The sequence below is a fragment of the Cryptomeria japonica genome, chromosome 4 (genome assembly GCF_030272615.1).
Source record: "Cryptomeria japonica chromosome 4, Sugi_1.0, whole genome shotgun sequence".
NCBI lineage: Eukaryota > Viridiplantae > Streptophyta > Pinopsida > Cupressales > Cupressaceae > Cryptomeria > Cryptomeria japonica.
In genome coordinates this window covers 30,666,595-30,687,196 of record NC_081408.1, presented here as the reverse complement: position 1 = coordinate 30,687,196, position 20,602 = coordinate 30,666,595, and the positions used below count along the sequence as shown (strand labels likewise).

At 34.4% G+C, this 20,602-nt stretch overlaps 1 protein-coding gene across 1 annotated transcript; it reads left to right on the top strand.

Annotated features, from left to right (window-relative positions):
- The first annotated feature begins 8,188 nt into the window (after window positions 1–8,188).
- On the top strand, window positions 8,189–8,731 carry LOC131874863 (uncharacterized). Its single transcript, XM_059218791.1, has one exon. It carries the CDS (start codon window positions 8,189–8,191, stop codon window positions 8,729–8,731), a length of 543 nt encoding a protein of 180 aa, XP_059074774.1.
- The last annotated feature ends 11,871 nt before the right edge of the window (window positions 8,732–20,602 follow it).

The following is a 20,602-nucleotide window of genomic DNA, read 5'->3' as shown; positions in this document are numbered from 1 at the left end:
TGCATAAACCGAATAGTGCAGTACCAGAATATAAAGCTAAAACAAATAGATAACAATCATACATGACTCACTCCATAACACATATATTTTGGTTACGCGGAAACTCTTGGTTAGAGAGAAAAACTACGGTGGGGATGGCACCCACAACTTCACTACTACAATAATAAAGAGTGCCCGGTTAGAGCTACATGTTTAGCTATTTCTGATAGCTTACCCTGTTAGGAGTATCAAGATCTATTATATCTACCTTGCTAAAGGATTTTACAACTCTTAATCTAAATGCTGCACCTAGTTAGAGGCTTTACAATTTATAGACTTGATTAAAGTCTTTTACCCTATTAAAGGTTTCTCTTTCAACTTCAAAATTTTACAATAAAATCATTATAAATATCTGTAACTTTACATCTAGAATGTTATAGTAGATTCTATGTCCTCGGAATAAGTTACCTTGCTTATAGCATACCTCGATAACCCATATAGTAACTCGATAAACCCTTCTGTTTACTCTGTTCTTTAACTGTTCTCTTAAATCCTTCTTGGTGGTCTTTGTGTCTTTGTAACAGTCTTCTTACACTCATGCACACACACACACTTTTAATTCTTAACTCATGTTGTATAAATAGATCTCTTATGATGGTGATCCATTCATTGCTTTGATCTTACAAACATGTTTTATCGAATAAATAACCATGCAAGTTATTTCATTGGTTAGATGACATAAAAATCATACACAATATCTAAGTGCAATTTCCAATGTGATAATAGTTAGATGTGCCTCAATCTTGTAACACATTTTCATATGTATGTCCAGGTTCAATGAATCTGGTAACACGTTTCACTCGGTGTATATCAACTCAGTGTGTCATCTTTGCTGCTCGGTAGACATGAAATGATGCTCTGTAGATAGCTCGGTGTATACTACGTTTTGAGACTACTTTCTTTTGTAACCAACTAGATTGTTCATACCGACTGAATATCTTGGTAGAGATAACCAACTTGAGTATATAGAATAACTTTTACATGAAACTAATGGCAACTTGATAAGTAGTAACATATATTTCTTATATCATTGATATATCAAGTGAATCCTCTAGTAGAAATACACACATACAATATAAGCATATAATGTATGCTTTTGATATATAAAAGCATGAGAAATAGAGTGTTGACCCTTTACAAAAGACCTTGAAGGAAACCAGATAGGCCAGTTTACTAGAAATAACTCATAGTGCATAGTAGTCCTAACAATAGTATCATAGTGTATAAAAAATAATTAAAAAGGTTGATTATTAAATAAAAACTATCAAAAAAAAATGGATTATATGGGGCTAGCCAAAGAGTTGGCCCCAATCTTCAATGAGAAACTTGTAAAGTTCCTTATGATTTCCTTCATTGTCACAATATTTGGTGGTCAGTCTATACAACACATTGGAAATAAAATTTGAAACTCTCACCATCTTCTTATCCATCTCCATGGTTTTACTCTTGAGGATAGAGAGTTTCATCTTCATCTAGTTTCTCACTTAATATAGGTGTGGGTGTCTGCTGGTAGGTTTATTGGAGCTATCTATATATTGTTAGTGCCTTGTACATTGGTTCCCTTGGATTTGTTGTTACTAGTATTTTTTGATCCTTTTTTAACATCACTAGTATCTTCATTCTCCCCTTGATTAACAAAATTCCACTCATTAACCAAGTCGTCAACCACAACCTCCTTGTCACTAATATTTTCTCAACTTGAAATCATATTAGACCTTCTAGAATGAGAACCATTGGCATATATTACCTCCTCCTCTTTGAAATCTTGTAAATTCTCACCTTCATGGGTAATTTCCTTAATTATAAGTTGGGCAAAGGGTTTTTTAAATTTCTTAGCAAGAGGTGTTTTATGTTTTTTGATTGGCCTCATTTGCATAGATACTATGGTTAAATCCTATTTAAATTCATAGATACTTTGATATGTCATGTTCTGGCTAGTGTGGGGAGTTTTGTTGATGCAGTGATGACAAAAGGAGCAAGGATGACTAGTTGTACTAGGAGTAACATGTAGGAGGAATATTTATTGAGTAGTTTACTAGCAGAGGGGGAGGCCTCGATATATCCTAGGTTTTGAATGAGCTTCTTTTTTCCTTCGGAGCTACTAGAGGCATCCAAGATTGTAGTAGGCAGAGGGTAGTGAGAATACAATGTTTTGAACAAAAATAGAAATAATTTATTTCGGGGGACACAAAGAAAGATGACATTAGTAGACGTAAAGGATTAGCACCTGATGAAAAGGGATGAGAAGTTTATCTAGGTTTTTTGAGTCCAATTCCATAGAATCCTTGATGGAACTTTCCAAAGAGGTCAGGAGGTTAAAGGGAAAAGTAATAAGGGATTTTTGTTCAAACAATTTAAAGTGTCCACCAAATTTCTATGGGCTTGATATACATGTAAAAAAGATTAATTTTAACAAGAACTACTATTAATTTATTATTTGCAATTATAATTTGTTCACTTTCTTGTAATAGATATTAGACTAGTTGAAGAGAAAGAACGTTTGGCAAAAAATATTTATATTTAACACATATTAAGCATTCATATATAGTCAATATTTAGTATTTTTATATATATTTGTATATAATATTTTTTTATATTTAATATTTTCATTCATTTAATATATATAACATTAACTGAAGTAAATATTACATGTATAACTTATTTTTTTCATTTTTTCTTTAATTTGATAATAAATTTTTATTATATATTAATATATTAGATATTTATAATAACTAATATTAATTATATAAAAATTAAAAAATATATATTTTAAAAAAATTGGTAAATTTATGGAGCATTTAAAAAATGTAAAATATTTTGTAGCTGTCATTTACCCTCCGTAGTCCCAAGTGACTATGCAACCATATATTTAGCAAGTTATATAAGCAGGACATCTCCCATGCACCTTTACACTTTATATAACTTGCTAAATATATGGTTAGATAACCATTTCCTAGTCCTATTTTTTATAGTGGAACATAAATAAAACTAAGTAAACTAACAATTGCATTTTGGTGTACAATGGGTACATTGAAGAAGCATGGAAGATTAATTAGAGCAAAAAAATAATTTATTTTTGTATAGAATTATGCAATACATGAACTCAATTGGTTGTTCATTTAGTAAAAGGCATTTTTGGTGCAAGAAAGGTCTTAATAGATAAGTTTTAGGTTCAAATCAACTATGCATCCACTTACGAGGTTCCAAATAGAGTAGGAGAGATCGAGTGAAATAAGAGAGGTAGGTCTCTTGATTCTATATTTGAAAAATAGGCAGCGTTATGTGGATATATGCCTCATTAGAGGGATTTGGATACCTTTGAAAACAAATGGGTAAGTTGTGGTTGATGAGCCATGAAAATCCATGGACCATGGGAAAAATTATGTAACCATTATTTAGAGTGGGTCTCTATCATGCATGCTATCAATTTATGTAGTTATTGCCTCTTGAGAAAACATTTTTCTTAAAAATAGATTGTCATTGTTTGGTTTACATTTTTAGCTAGACAAAAGTAAAAGATAAATAAAAACATAGCTAAGTTCAACAAAGTTTGATTCATTTTATCATAAATTTTATGCCTTATAAAAATGTTAAAAAATAGGATATTATTTTGATATTAATGATCTATTGAGATGCAAAAGATGCATTTATATTCTAGAAACTAAAAATTTAAGGCTTATAATTATATTTGAGGTACACAAAATGCCATATTCTACTCATCTAGGAGTGGCTAAAATATTACATAGTTTGTCCAAGGGGTTGAGCTTAACTGGTTAAAGCATTGGGTTCTCACTGTGGAGACCCAAGTTCAACTCCCAATAAGGACATCTAAAATGAATTATAAGTTGTGACTCTTGGCCTTCCATAAAAATGGGGAAGGTCTAGGGTCAATCTAATCAAACATAATAATAATAATAATAATAATTCAAAATACCGCGGCTTCGGCCTATTACCGATCAAAAAAAATAAAAAATAAAAAAAATATTACATAGTTTGAAATAACACATTTTTTTTCTTGAAATGAAGGCTATTATGACTCAATTTGACGCTGATTTTTTGTGTGCTAAAAGGTAAAAGAAAAACATGAGCAACATAGTCTTATGTTGTATCCACATGACATTATAGAACACAAATGGTTAGCGGTTAGCATGGATTTTAGTTTAAGTTTTCCTAGAAATCGCCATAAGCACAACACTATCCTAGTACTAGTAGACAGGCTAACTAAAGTTGTCCATTTCATTGATTGGAATGTTTTTGAGTAAGATATTATTATAAAATCTCAATTTGTCAAAGAATTGGTAGGGTTATGCAATATTATAGATATGATTACCTATGATTGGGATAAATTATTTACATCATGATTTTAGACCATATTAATGGTCGGCTTTGTAGCCAAATTAAATTTTAGTTATGCGTACAATCTAGATAATTATGTATAAATTAAAAGGTCAACTAGGTGTTTGAGGATTTGTTATGAATATATGCTATAGATCAATCATCAAGGTGGAAATATTATCTCCATTTAGTTTAATTTGTATAAAATTTATCTAGATTTGAAGTTTTGTATGACAAAAAGTATAAAATACTATTTGGCTAGAATAGTTTGTAAAATTGCACTTCTATTTGGCTTGAAGCAATTTAAAAATACCATAAAAAAATTAGGGTAATAAGATAAGGATGAAAGAGGCTTCAAAGAGGCAAAATAACCAAGAAAATTTGAAAAGATTTCCTAAAAGCCACTCATAGGAGGAAATTGAACAAACATGACGATTTCTATCATCTTCAACATTTAAGTATTAGTTTCAATTGTTGACCATATAAAGAATTTTGTCCATATCAAATAAACGTTAATTTTTTTTTTTAAAGAAAACTATTTAATTTTTTAAATATATAATTAATTAGCTAGACATTAAACTTATTATTAGATATGTTATAAAAAATTAAATAAAAACTATATTTAAATCTATAATTTTGTTATCTTATATTAAAAATATATTTAACACTTGTATTATATTAAAACATTTTTAAAAAATAGCGTCTAATAATGAATTAAAAACATGATATTACCTATCTATATATTTTTTTTAAGTTAAATAACAAGTGTTAGGCGAGCATTGGGATTTAGTTTTAAAAAAATGGCTCTGCAAAAACTTGGATCCACGAAAAGTGGGTTACAGAAAAACTCGACTACAAATTGGAAAGGAACAAGGTAGAAGAAATCTTATGGAGCCGCCAAGCACTGTCTCGAGCTAACAGGACATCCCCAAAACTTCACCCACTTTAATAAGGTAGAATCTGCAAACAGATTTGAGGCCTTAAAATCCTGCACTATGGGGGCAAATACCACTCTGGTTTCTTGGAATCAAAGATGCAAGGAGGTGACTAGGGTTCCTAGGGGTCCTCCAATCAACATTGAGGCCTCAAAATCTCAAAAAATAAACCATGCTCCTGCCACGGGAGTCTCTGGTTGGGATGGGAATCAATGGAACCCTAGATCGGCTATTGGTCCCCATCACAAGATAGGAATGGGGATGGTCAATATGTGGACTCCACAAAAGTCTTCACCTCCAGGCAATTCTATCGTCGGTAGAGAAAATTTGACAAAATTAGGCAAAAAATGGATTAGGGTGGAGCCTTTGTCAAACCCCCCTGTAAACCCTCCTCGGGTTAACATCCTGGTAAATAAAAGATGGAAATTCAAAGAGGAGCAACAAGCAAAAAGTTACTCCAAAATGGCTCAAAAAATAATTATTATTAGCAATCAATACACAAACAACCTTTGGGAAGAACATATGAGGCGGGGGTTGTTTTGAAAATGGTGTAGATATGGCATCTCCACCTCGAAAATCATCCAGTGGTTGGTTTGGATTGCCAAGGGACAGGTAAGTATCACAACCCTAGAGGAAAATTATCTGTTTATTCTCTACAATTCATTAGAACTAAAGGAAAATTTACTTAACAATCAAACTTGTTTCTTTAAAGCTTACTACTTTTCCTTTTTTAAATGGAGGCAAAATTTCTCCCCTAAAATGTTTGAGAATTGCTTAGTTCCCAGATGGGTAGAACTGCCAAACCTCCCAGTTGAACTTCTTAACGAGCACTGCCTAATTAGAATAGGGGATTCATTGGGTGGTTTTGTAGGTTTTGAAAAAAATTATAGAAACTCTACTAAAACCAGAATAATGGCTAAACTGCATCTAAAAGACTTAAGCTTGGAACCTATTAAAATAATAACTAACCATTCGATGTATGTTCTAAGACCTGAGATATATAAGGGTGGGATGGAACAAATTGAATTAATATTACCTTTCCCAACCCTCCCTAGCCCTAAATATCACAAAAAAGATCAAATAATAACATCGGAGGAAATGGTAAATACCACCCTGAGCTCGACTGAAAGGGGTTTAGTTACGGAAAAACTGGGGGAGAGAAAAAATACCAACACAGAATCAACATACATGAATACAAGGAGCAATCCAGATACAAATCCACTTCCAAGAGAAACCCCAACCCTAGACTTAGAGGAAGAGGAAATTGATTGTAGCTCTGAGAGCACATCTAAAATTCCCTCACTAATGGACCAAGACATCGTGATTCCTCCTATGGGTGACCAAACCCTCCTTAAATGGTTCATGGAGGATCACTCAAGTGAGAAGACAGATGTGGATTGTTCTATGAAGATGAATCATAGCCCAGAAAAGGTTACCCAAATAGAGAACACACATGAAATCGGTGTCTTTGAGTCACCACCCATCAGCCCCCTGTTAAATATACAAAGGAAATAGAGGGGGAGTAAGCTAGGAGGATCACTAAGGAGAATAAAATCATTTTTAAGTATGTGGGCAATGAAATGGTTAATGACTTGAATGAATCCTTTATAAATGAAGTAGCGGATGAGGAGGAATTGGCTTATCAGAAGAGAATACTAATGTCAGGTCTCCTCGAAGGGAAAATTTCAAAGGCTAAAATTTCAGAAGTTGAAGCCTCTATGGGTAAATGGGAAGAGGAGTTGGGCTTAGCCAAAACACTAAACATTATTGATTCCCCGGATTGTGCAAAATAGGTAAAAAGAAGAGGTAGGAAATCAATATTATAACTCATTAGTAAAGTGGGCAAGGCTGAGGGTCAAACTACTTTAACTAATCTCTTTCATGCAAGGAGGGGGAAGATCCTTCCCAATGAGAGATGAAGCTCTTGACATGGAATGTTAGGGGCCTGAATGCCCCTAACAAGCAGCGTATCTTAAAACGCTGCATAACTGAATTTAACCCAGATATAATAATGATACAAGAAACCAAATTATGCAAAGATGAGAGAAAAATTTGACAAAAAATTGGGTATAAGGAGTTTGGAAGGCTCCCCAGCCAAGGGGGCTTCGGTAGGGATAGCAGTAATATGGGACCCTAGTTTAGTGGCCTTTAACCTTCTTTATAAGACCCCAAACTGGCTATGTGGCAGGATTAATAATATAAACAGTAATTTAAATTTTGTCTTATTAAATATCTATGGACCTATTCAGAATAAAGACAAAAACAAAATATGGGATGAGATAGAATAATTTCTTACCTCTATCCCAGATCAATTATGTATCATTGGAGGCGACTTCAATGCCATTATTGACCCATTAGAAAAATGGGGGGGCATAAAAAAAGTCAACCAGGCCACCAATGGTCTCAGAGATTGGATAATCAATTGCAACCTCATGGAGATTAAAACAGAAACAAATTTGTTCACATGAAATAATAGAAGGAAAGGTTTTTGTAGCATTGCAAAAAAGATGGACAGATTCTTCATAAGAGGAAATCTTGCCAACATTTCAAAAACCTTTGAAGCAAAAATCTTTCCTCTCTCTGGTTCTAACCATTTCCGGATCCATCTTTTCATCTCCAAATCCATCCCTTCCTCTAAAAGCCCTTTTAGATTTGAATTAATGTGGCTAAGAGATGAAAAAATATTAAAATTAATAAAAAAATGGTGGATGGAATTTAGAGTTATAGGCTCTATACCCTTCAAATTAATCACTAAATTAAAAGCAGTTAAACAAAATCTAATAGCCTGGAATAGAAATCAGTTTGGGGACCTCTTTAAGAAAAAAATAGAAATAGAGGAAGCTCTAAAAGAAGTGAATGAAGAGGTCATTAGTTCCAAGATGGATAATAAGCTCTACATGAAGGAAAAATTCTTATTAACAGAATATGAGGAAACTTTGGCCAGAGAAGAAATCTTTTGGAAGAAAAAGGCCAGACAAAATTGGTTGGAGTTTGGTGACAAAAACACCAAGTTCTTCCATAATAGCACAAAGCAAAGGAGACTAGTTAATAGAATTACTAAAATTAAAATAGAATCTGGGTCTCCCAACTACAGCCCGGAAGTCATAGGTGCAAAAGAAATTGAATACTTTATGAACATTTTTAACAATCGGGATGGCTCTATATTATCCTTGCAGAATGAAGTACTCAAGTGCATTCCGAAGATAATAAACAAGGATCAAAACCAGTTATTAAATGTTGAATTCTCTAAGATAGAAATTGAGAGAGCCCTTTTCCAAATGAATCCAGACAAGGCCCCTGGGCCAAATGGATTCCCGACCACCTTTTTCCAGAAATGCTGGCACTTCATTGGGGATGAAGTCATAGAGGCATTAGAAGGAATTAGGAATTCAGGGAAGATTCGTAAGGAATTAAACAAATGATTTGTAGCCTTGATACCAATAAAAGACAAAGCTGAGAGTTTTGAAGAATTTAGACCTATTGCTCTATGTAACACATTATACAAACTTCTAACTAAAACCATAGCAAACAGACTTCACAATCTACTCCCCTTCTTAATTAGAGAGGAACAAATAGGTTTTTTTCCTAAATGCTCAATCTATGATGGAATCATTATTTCCCAAGAAGCGATACATATAGTTCAAACCAATAAAGACCCGAGTATGCTCATCAAACTTGACATAAAAAAGGCCTATGATAAGGTTGACTGGCACTTCTTATGTAAATGCCTTGAAGCTTTTGGCTTCTCTAAATAATGGATCAATCTTATATATGAATGTATATCAACACCAAAAATGTCAATCCTCGTTAATGGGTCCCTAGTTGGTTTCTTCAATATCTCCAAGGGACTAAGGAAAGGAGATCCGATCTCTCCCTTCCTCTTCATATTAATGGTTGAGTCCCTTTGAAGACTATTGAATACTGCAAGAGAACAATCATCTATTCAAGGAATTAACGTTACTAGTGGCCTGGAGGCAATCACACATCAACAATTTACGGACGACACCATGCTCTTGGGACAAACTAGTGTTCAAGAAGCCAATGCCATTAAAAAAATTATATAGACTTACTCAATGGTGTCAGGACAAGAAATTAACACCATAAAATCAAATACTTTCTTCTTCAACACGGAAGAGAAACTAGCAGACAAGATATGAAAAACCTTAAAATTCAATAAAGGCATAATGCCATGCAAATACCTGGGCATCCCCTTGGACAAAGGTTGTAGATCTTCAAATTTGTGGGATCAAATTATATTAAAAATATTAAATAGAACCAGCTCATGGAGCTAGAAATGGCTATCATCAGCTGGCAAGGCCACTATGATAAAATCAATATTATCTGCTATGCCCATTTACCAACTCTCTGGTATAGACCTCCCTTTAGCAAAAAAGAATGAAATAAATAAACAGATTAGAACATTTTTTCTGGCAGGGAGCTAGTGAGAAATTCAGAAAGCCTCTGATGGCCTGGGATAAAATCTGCAAACCTAAAGAGAAAGGGGGCTTAGGGACAAAATATATGATACTACAGAGCAAAGCTTTTGGGGATAAATTTGTATGGAGAATGCATAACAATCACCACTTAAAATGGGCCATGATTCTATACAATAAATATCTCCATAATAGCGACCCAACAAGCATCTTTAGAGTTCTTTCACCACCCAAGGGATCTGGAATATGGAATTTCATGATGGATTGCATGGAATTAGTATCAAAAAAACTAATATGGAATCTTGGGAATGGCAAGAAAGCACTATTCTGGTTATATTCCTGGGGAGGTTACCCTACACTAGGCAAAAATAACAAATTTGACACCTCTAGGGTTATCCTGGCAAGACTATGGGGAGATAAGGTGTCTAATTATATTAAGGAAAATACAGTCGAGGGTATTAAAGTCTAGAGGTGGAAACTGTTTGATAATTTGGGACTTCCAGTCCATCAAGTAAGAGAACTAGAAATGGTATTGTTGCCCAGGAAAATCTCTTTGGGTAAGGATGAGGATGGAGTAATCTGGGCAGGGACTAATAATGGTAAGTATAGCACAAAAGAAGGTTACAAAATTCTTATTGAGTACGGGCATGATACTTGTATACACCTAAAAATGGTCTGAAGATAATTAATTAAATAAGCAATAATTCAATTAACCCCCCTTTCCAATTTAATTGAATTCATTAGAAATTTGATTAAATCCCTTTCATCTACTTATTAATAAATCTAAGGATTTATTAACTAGGTTCATCTCAATAGTTCCCTTTGATTAATCCCCCCCCATTAAATTCATTTCTTCGAATCCCCTAATTAATTAAAACAAATCAATTTATGAGTTGTTGAAAGTTAATTAGCCTTTTCCTATTATTTGAATTTTTAAATTCAAATTCTCCACATGGTTCCTAACTTCTAACCACCTAACCTAACCATCCCCTAACCTAGCTCATTCCACCTAATCCTGGGTCTAACTAACCCTATCCTATCTTGCACATCCTAATCTCCTTATCCTAACCTCCTATGGTGTGGATATTCTCCCCTTGATACACATGGCACTTTTGCCACATGTATCCTCCTTTCGACACTTGCCCTTTCATGAGAAAGGCTCTTTGACACTTGTTACCACAGAGATGACAAGTGTCCCTTCCTCCAACATCTTCTCCAACTTCCTCAATCTTGACCCTTGATATCTTTAGATCAAATATGGACCATTGATTCATGCCACCTCAGCTTTGGCCTTGGAAATCCTATAAATATACACCATTTTGGAGCAATAAGGATCCCTTGCATTCATAGTTTTAGCATCATTACTATAGGCAATTGGCATTTCAATCATCTAGTAGTTAGCTTTTGGATTAATCATAGAATATTCATCTAGTTTCTTAAATCATGCATTTCATATCATCTTCATAGTCAATCATGATCAAGTAGCTACTCAACTCTTGAGTTGCCACTTTGGAGGTCATTGCTCCATTGAGAGCCCATCAATCCAACTCTTTCAAGGTCTTCAAGATTAGAGGATAATGGGACATTTCAAGGAAGGCTTATGGTTTGCATTTCTAGTCTAGTTTTGAAATGAAGATTTTAAATTAAATTTTATTGTCTCATTATATGTTTATGCCTTCTATATACCACATTTTTAGCATCACATTAATTGGCACCCACCATGGGGCTAGCCCCTTTGATCTTTAACAAGTTTGCTTGCAAGAAATTTCATTGACAGGTATATTAGCTCTTTCAGAGTGTAGATTAGCTCTTTCGGGCTCCTGAATCGCGTTGTTGGTCTCTATTATGGCATTTTAGAACCTCAAATGACATTTTTAGGAGATTCATCAACTATGTTTTTATGTTTTTTTGTACTTCAATGCTTTCAGTCTGTCATTTAGCATTTTTAGTATGTACTATGGCATGTTTAGCACATTTCTCAGCGTTTCTGGTCAGTATAGAAATGTTTCTAGTCAGTTTATCAGCATTTCTATTTAGTTTGTCAATATTTCTGGTTTGTTTCTCAGCATTCTTGGTTAGTTTATCAAGGTTTTTGGTTAGTTTGTGAACATTTTTGGTCAATATAGCAGCATTTATGGTCCATATAGCAGCATTTCTGGTTAGTATAGCAGTGTTTCTGGTCAGTATAGCAACGTTCTTGGTCAGTTTAACAACATTTCTGGTCCATATAGCAGCTTTTCTGGTCAGTTTGTTAGCCTTTCTGGTCCATATAGCAGTGTTCTTGGTCAGTTTAGTAGCATTTCTGGTTCGTATAGCAGCGTTTCTAGTTATTTTGTCATCGTTTCTGATAAACTACATCAAAATCAGAAAACAAAAACAACCCATTTCTCAAACAGCCAAACATAGAGACTAGGTCATCTTCTTGGGTCATTCAATCAGGTTATTTTCTATCAAAATAGATTCAAGAGCAAGACATACAAAGGTTCTCAAGTTTTCACCTCCAACAAGTTTAAAGATCTAACACCTTAAAGTGCAACATCACATTTTCTTTGATAAACTGATCGTTCAAACATAGTTTCGCATCATGATCTATCATACTTTATCACAAAACTACAACGTTTGATCATAATAACCTCATTCTCTATCATAGGATATATCGTTCCTATTGGACTTGGTTTTGATCAAATCATCACTATTGCACTCCAAAACTGAAGATTGAAAAACTTGCAAACCTTTAAACACTTGAATCTTCTTTTCGTGTTATATCATGCTATCACATTTACGTTGACAGTTGATCCCTTATCAAAACAACTTTTTGGACAATCAAATCCTACCATAATATCAAACACACATGTATGCTCGTTCTAACTAAATCTCAGAGATGGAAGATTGCAGAAACGGAAACATAAACTTTTGAAATAGCTGAAAACCATAGCAACATGGCATACCAAAGCAAAATACAAGAAGAAAACATAACAAGTCAACATATCAAAGCAATCAAACAAGCCCAAAATCAAACTCCAACTATGTCAAAACCTAACAGAGATTCAAATACATATCCAAACAAAGGTGGCTCTTTAATGCAACTCTTAAAGAGATCTCTAAAGGATTTGACTAAGAAAGATCAAAATCATGCACCTATGTCTAGCAATGGCTCATCCCCCTATAAACAAATTGATTCACCAAAGGCATCTAATCCTACACCTCTTGAAAGCTTGTAAGAACCTTCCATAGCATCATCACCAAAGAATACATCCAAAGATGAAGTTCCCCAAGGGATATCTATAATTACTATCAAACCTATTTTAGAGGATCCTATTCAAAGCTTATCTCCTTCATATCCAAGCATTAATTCATTGCAGCATCCCCATAACACTCTCTTGCAAATTGAAGTCCTCATTCATAGAACGCTTGTTAAACTTGTCCTAATAGATGGGGGAGTTGGATTGAACATTTGCTCTTTGAGTCTTGTCTGTGCTTTGGGTTATTCAAAAGATGCAGTTGATCCCTTGAAAAAGATAAAAACCAAAGCATATGGTGAAGAAGAACATTACTCTAAAGGAATTTTGCTATTATCCCTCAGAGTGGGATATTTGCAAAAAGACACAGCATGACAAGTTCTAGATTCAGACTTACCATACAACATAGTCTTGGGGAGACCATGGATACAGGACATACAAGCGATTACATCAACATGCCATCAGTACCTAAAGTTTCCCTACAATGGGGAGGAAATCACCATCTCAGCAGACTCAAATCCATTGCAGTGTTGTAGTAATCTGAAATCAACTCAAGAGGTCATTGTTCCACATAACAGAGAGGTAGCAACTTCAAGCACACAATCCAAGGAACAATCATTTGCATCAATTTTGTCAAGCATGGAAAAAAAAATGCAGTTAAGAGATCAAGGGAATGAAGAATATTTTCTATCAGGAAAAACAAACAAGAGCAACTTCAAATTGAAAGAGATGAAACACATATAGGTGTCGATGAAGTTCATGCATATGCAGGACAAACATTAGGAACTAGCCCACTTGAATCAGAATCACATTCATTTGACTTGGACTTAATTGAGGATGATCAGGAGCTACTTGCAAGAGGTCATTCTCACGAGAATATCATTCTAGACATTGAAATACATACTAAAAGCTCTGACATTTCTATCATGACCCTTAATATCTTTGAAACTATTCAACAAGAAGATCCTTTATCCTTAATATTTCTTGAACCTACGGACTAGGAAAATGAAGGACATACTGCCATTAATACCTTACCTAATGACCATGCCATATCTGTATATCTTAATGAAATCAAACCCGCAACAACTTCCACTAGGAATTTCACTAACGTATCTTCAAGTCAAGTGGGTGCCAAATCTCCTAGTCGAAAAAATGAAAATAAAGAAAAAAATATCAGATCTAAAGTTGAAAACCATTTACTGGCAACATTAGACCGTGAAAAAGTAAAAAGAAAGGATGCATCTAACAGTGAAAACTTCCTCGAGGCACCAGGAGATGGGAGATTTGACACATTACCTAAATTTTTACAAGAGAGGTCATCTAACATGATCAAACCAACAAAGGTAGTTAACATTAGCACAATTAATCTACATCCAACAATTTCTCTATCAGAACTAGAAAGACAAAAATATTTGGAACTCTTCAAAAGGAGGCAAATCAAAAGAGGGTCATATGCAGACATTCCAGGGTTGGATCAAGATCTTATAATACATCACCCAAATGTCAGTCTAGGAGTAGGCATCAATAATGGAACACAACATGGATCAAGAGCAGGCATTCTGACACCACAAGGTCATATAATTCCAAAAGCATACAAATTAATCTTCCCATGTACCAACAACATAGCAAAATATGAAGCTTTTGTTACAGGGATCAAAATGACTATAGAATGGAACATTACACAACTTCAAGTCTTTGGAGACTCTCAACTTATCATCAATCAGATTAATGACAATTACCAAACAAAGGATGACAAATTAATGCCTTACAAAAAGATGGTAGATGATTTCAAGAAGTTTTTAGTCAAAATAACTTTTGAGAAAATTCCAAGGAATGACAACAAAGCAGTAGATGCCATGGAAACACTTGCTTCTCTACTTCAGACACAGGAAAATCAAGAGCGTTATGAATTCCTGGTGGAAGAGTTGTTTTACCCCACTCATAATTGTCCTAATTCCCAAACTATATGTCACCTTGTTGGGCATGATTCCTTCCACTATAGCCAAACTTATACATACCTGAAAGATAACACCCTACCTCCCGATTTATCAAAGAACCAAAAGAGGAACTTTATTCACCAATCCTTGCATTTTACTCTCGTTGCGAATACCCTATTTAAACGAGGTCTAGACAATACTCTTTTAAGATGTCTCGAACAAGAAGAATCTGAGAAGGCCTTAAATGAAGTACATAATGTCATTTGTGGCACTCATTGAAGTTGTCTTACCCTTTCAAAAAAACTCATACGTTTGGGCTATTATTGGCCGACTATGGAACAAAATTCTTTTCAAATAGTAATAACATGTAAACAATGTCAGATCCATAGAAATTTGATTCTTGCACTAGCACAAGAACTTCATGCTTTGGCAACATCTTGGCCTTTTTGTCAATTTGGTCTAGATCTAGTAGGAAAGATAAATCCTTCCTCATCTAATGGACACAAATTCATCCTAGTAGCTACATAATACTTTATAAAATGGATTGAGGTTGTACCTCTCACAAACACCATAGGAAAACAAATTGTTGCATTTATCTTGAATTACATCATTTGTCTCTATGGAATACCAATGACCATTATCACTGATAATGGGCGACCATTTAAAAATCAGGATTTACAAGAGCTATGTGAAAAGTTCAAAATCCAGCACAAATTCTCCACACCCTATTATCCATAGGGGAATGGGCAAGCAAAAGCATCTAACAAAATTATTATGAAAATCCTCAAAAAGATAGTGAACGATGCTGGAAGAGATTGGCATATTCAACTGAACCATTCTCTATGGGCCTACCATACCATTATCCGCACACCAATAGGTACCACACCTTTCTCTCTTCTATATGGATCAGAAGCAATATTGCCAATCGAAGTAGGGATACCTTCTCTACGTGTATCATTAAAAGGTCTAATCCCAGATGAAGAACAACGAGTAGCTAGACTACAAGAGTTAGAATTGATTCATGAACGAAGACAAAATGCCTTTGATCATTTAAAGGTATATCAACAAATAATGTGCCAAATTTATAATCATAAGGTTAAAGTCTTTAAAGTTGGAGAACTAGTACTAAAGGAAAATCCACGCAACAAGGCAGATCGAGAAAAGAAAGGAAAGTTTGAACCAAACTGGTTAGGTCCATTTGTGGTCACAATAGTATTTGGATCAGGAGCATATTAGTTGTCAACACAAGACAGAGTTCAGCATGAGAAACCCATCAATAGCATGCATCTGAAGAAGTTTTATGTCTGAAAAAGCAAAAAAAATCCAAAAACAATGAAAAAGCAGAAAAAATCCCAAAACAGTGAAAAAGCAGATAATACAAAAATAGTGAAAAATAATGAAAAATAAAAAAAATTAAATATGAGAAAAAGTGCAATAAAAATAGATGGTGAAAACCTAGCAAACAGGCGCTATCTGTTAGTTAGCTCTTCCATCTATTAGTTCATGCATCCTTTTGCTTGCATTTCATTTCCATCAGCGTTATTCATATCCATCATAAAATCTTTGTACATATGCAGGCATCCCAGGTGATTTCTCGTCATGGTTCTGGTCATTGTATATAGCATAATAAAGGCCTCTTTCTAGGCTGGGGGTAAAATCTTGAACCTAGGTGGGGGCAAAAATTATTGATCATTTTGAGCTTAATCAAATAGGTAGAACAACAGTTAGACAACACTAAGACACATCCAACATTGAACATGAGATAACATTGTAAACCATTAACTATCACATATCAATCTAAACATGACAAAACACATATCAGTGGATGATATATCTTGACTCATGATTTTAACACTTTGACAATAATGGTTCAACTATTTTATCTTGATTTTTGCTATCATGATTTCTGAGTGACTCCAGGATGTCTCTTACTAGAGGAACAAGGAAGGAATGTGATATTTTCTTGTCTACTGTCTATAAATTAATCATTAATATGTGCAAATTTGTCTTAGGACATGATCATCAGAGTATCATCTAAGACATTTCAGACTTGCATATAGAAATGGTTAATACTATTTGTTTTATGCAAACAACACTTAGGTCATCTTGGTTCAATTATACCTCAATGCATGTGCTATCTTGTAATATTAAAACCTAGCAAAGTAGTGCTCAAGTCATCATGGTTAAATTATACCATTGATGTTTGCACTCACTTCCCATATTTTAAAGGCTCAATGATGAAACAAAGCAATGACTCCATGACCAGTCTGATCAATGCATTCCACTTCATTTTGCATTTGCATTTAGCTTGCATTTCATTTTGTATGGGATCAAAAAATCTCATCTTATCCAAGGCCAAATCTATTGGAGGAATCATCAATGTATCATCATAGGTGTATACACAATCAGAACGATGGCTCCCCTCTCTGCAGATACTGTCGACCCAAAGAAAATCTTATGTTATTCCCTCAAATATGCCAACATTAGCTTATCTGAATCTTCCTGCAATAAGATATCAACAAAATGTCAGTTCTTTATCCAATCAATCTTATCAATTCTAACAATTGATCTCATCTAATCTATTCACTCATATCTTGTACAGGATGTATCTTTCCTAGAACCAGACATCTTGATCAATTCTTATACATGATATATCATTTCTGAAACCAGACACTTTGATCATGTTTGTCTTATATAGGAGGTGTCATTCCTAAAACTAGACTTGATCTCAATCTTATCAATTCAATCAAACTCTATCAATCATCACATCAAGAACCACATCAAAGTGATTGAAGAACTCAGACTTTCATCAACCACAGTTGCAAGAATCATCTAATAGTCTATCAAGAAATTAATTATGCAAAGATCCAAAAATTTCAAAGGTCAATTATCGCAATTGATCTCCCGAGTGGGCATCATCGTATCATAATTTAGAAATCAATGGCTAGACCATCCCATCGAACCAATATCAAATCAACATCATCACATTGAGATTATTCTTTGAATCAACACGTCATCACACCTTGCTTCAAAGAGGGGCAAAATGTATACACCTAAAAGTGGTCTGAAGATAATTAATTAAATAAGCAATAATTTAATTAACCCCCTTCCCAATTTAATTGAATTCATTAGAAATTTGATTAAATCCCTTTCATCTACTTATTAATAAATCTAAGGATTTATTTAATAGATTCATGTCAATAGTTCCCTTTGATTAATTAATCCAAATTGATTAATCCCCCCCATTAAATTCATTTCTTCTAATCCCCTAATTAATTAAAACAAATCAATTTATGAGTTGTTGAAACTTAATTAGCCTTTTCCTATTATTTGAATTTTTAAATTCAAATTCTCCACATGGCTCCTAAATTCTAACCACCTAACCTAACCATCCCTAAACCTAGCCCATTCCACCTAATCCTGGGTCTAACTAACCCTATTCTATCTTGCACCTCCTAACCTCCTATGGTGTGGATATTCTCCCTTTGAGACACATGGCACTTTTTCCACATGTCTCCTCCTTTGGATGTACTTGCCCTTTCATGAGCAAGGCTCTTTGACACTTGTTACCACAAAGATGACAAGTGCCCCTTCCTCCAACCTCTTCTCCAACTTCCTCAATCTTGACCCTTGATATCTTCAGATCAAATCTGGACCATTGATTCCTGCCACCTCAGCTTTGGCCTTGGAAATCCTATAAATATCCGCCATTTTGGAGCAATAAGGATCCCTTGCATTCATAGTTTTAGCATCATTACTATAGGTAATTGGCATTTCAATCATCTAGTAATTAGATTTTGGATTAATCATAGCATATTCATCTAGTTTCTTAAATCATGCATTTCATATCATCTTCATAGTCGATCATGATCAAGTAGCTACTCAACTCTTGAGTTACCACTGTGGAGATCATTGCTCAATTGAGAGACAATCAATCCAACACCTTCAAGGTGCTCAAGAATAGAGGAAAATGGGACATTTCAAGGAAGGCTTATGGTATGCATTTCTAGTCTAGTTTTGAAATTAAGCTTTTCAATTACATTTTATTGTCTCATTATATGTGTATGCCTTCTATATACCACATTTTTAGCATCACAATACTGCTAAGGACATTCCATTAAAACTTTGTTGGGAAAAGAGATGCCTCCCCAAAGCAGGGCTATATGCGTGGCTAGCATTACATAACAAAGTCCTAACTTCTAACTTATCCATAAAAATGGGGTATGAAGGCCGAAGCAGATGGCCACTAGGCCACTATGTGAGAAGGTTGAAGAATCAATCAATCATCTCTTACTTGTTAATACTCTCATAATTGCTAGAGTTGTCCTAGAAAACAACCTAATTGGTACTCGCCCATCCCAGACTCAGTCATAGCCATGTTTTAGGCATGGTCCATTAAGAAAAAAGGGAGCATTTATGATGGACTTTGGGTGGCAGCTCCCCCAATGCTTGTTTGGGAGCTTTGGAAAGAAAGAAATAGGAGAATATTTAGAGAGGACAAGTTGGAATGGCATCAAGTCACAAACAAGGTTAAGGCAGCCATTATAGAACTAATTAATAGTCATTCTAGGAAAAACCATAAAAACTTGGAGATGTCACAGTGCGATGATAAAATGAGATTAGAATGGACTCGCCTAAAGATTCCCCCGTTTGTTGGGGATAGTCCTATTACAACTATTAAAAAATGCAAAGACTGCAAGTGGATGTCCCCAAATGATGTTTGGATTAAAATAAATTTTGATGGAGCATCTAGAGGCAATCCAGGAGTGGCAGGCATCGGTTGCAACATACATAACTAAAAAGGAGAAGAAATAGCAGCTCTATCTCATCCTTTGAGATTCAACACAAATAATGACGCTGAACTTAGAGCTCTTGAGGAAGGAGTTAAATTATGTAAAATCTTGAAAGTTAACAAAATCAACATAGAAGGAGATGACCATTCCCAGGCCTTCACACTATGACATTCTGATTTTAAACAACAATCTGGTTCATAGAAAGCCAATATTGGTTATTGAGGATCATGAGGCCTTCAATGCAAGGATGGAAGAGATATAAAGAAGCATTGGATTTCTTCTTAATTTGTTCCACCTTCTCGTGCCTAATAAGGCATCATAGTTTGAAGACTACCTCAAGATATAGAGCATCGAGGTTGAAGGGGAAACTGACTCCCTGGAATCTTTAGAAGAAAGTTGATATATCTGAGGTGAGCCCTCTTTCTTACATAGTTTTTTGGTTATAGACTTTATAGCTAGGGCTTATGGTTAACGTAGCATAGTTTATAAACTCTCTTTATATTAAAATAGAGGCATAGTATAGCTAGAAGGAGATCTTCCCAATAGACTATTATATATAAGATACATATGCAATCAAATGAAAATACAGCAAGATCTGGAAAACTCTGAATTTAAAGTATGATTAAATATAAGGTTATATAGTGTTAGTGTAGTTTTATATAGTTTGTGGCAAATGTACGTACCCTGATTATATGAGGAATGGCGCATTTGAAAAAGCGCAACCCTTATTTTCTGATATCTGGTTTATGCTTAAATTTGCTAACCCTCTCTATGGAAATAATTTTTGGCATTAAAATTTCAATACTTAACTGTATAGTACTTCAAAGAAAGAGAATCTCCTGATAAATATCTACAGGGTATCAACAGGTAATGTGGGGCATCCATAACAGG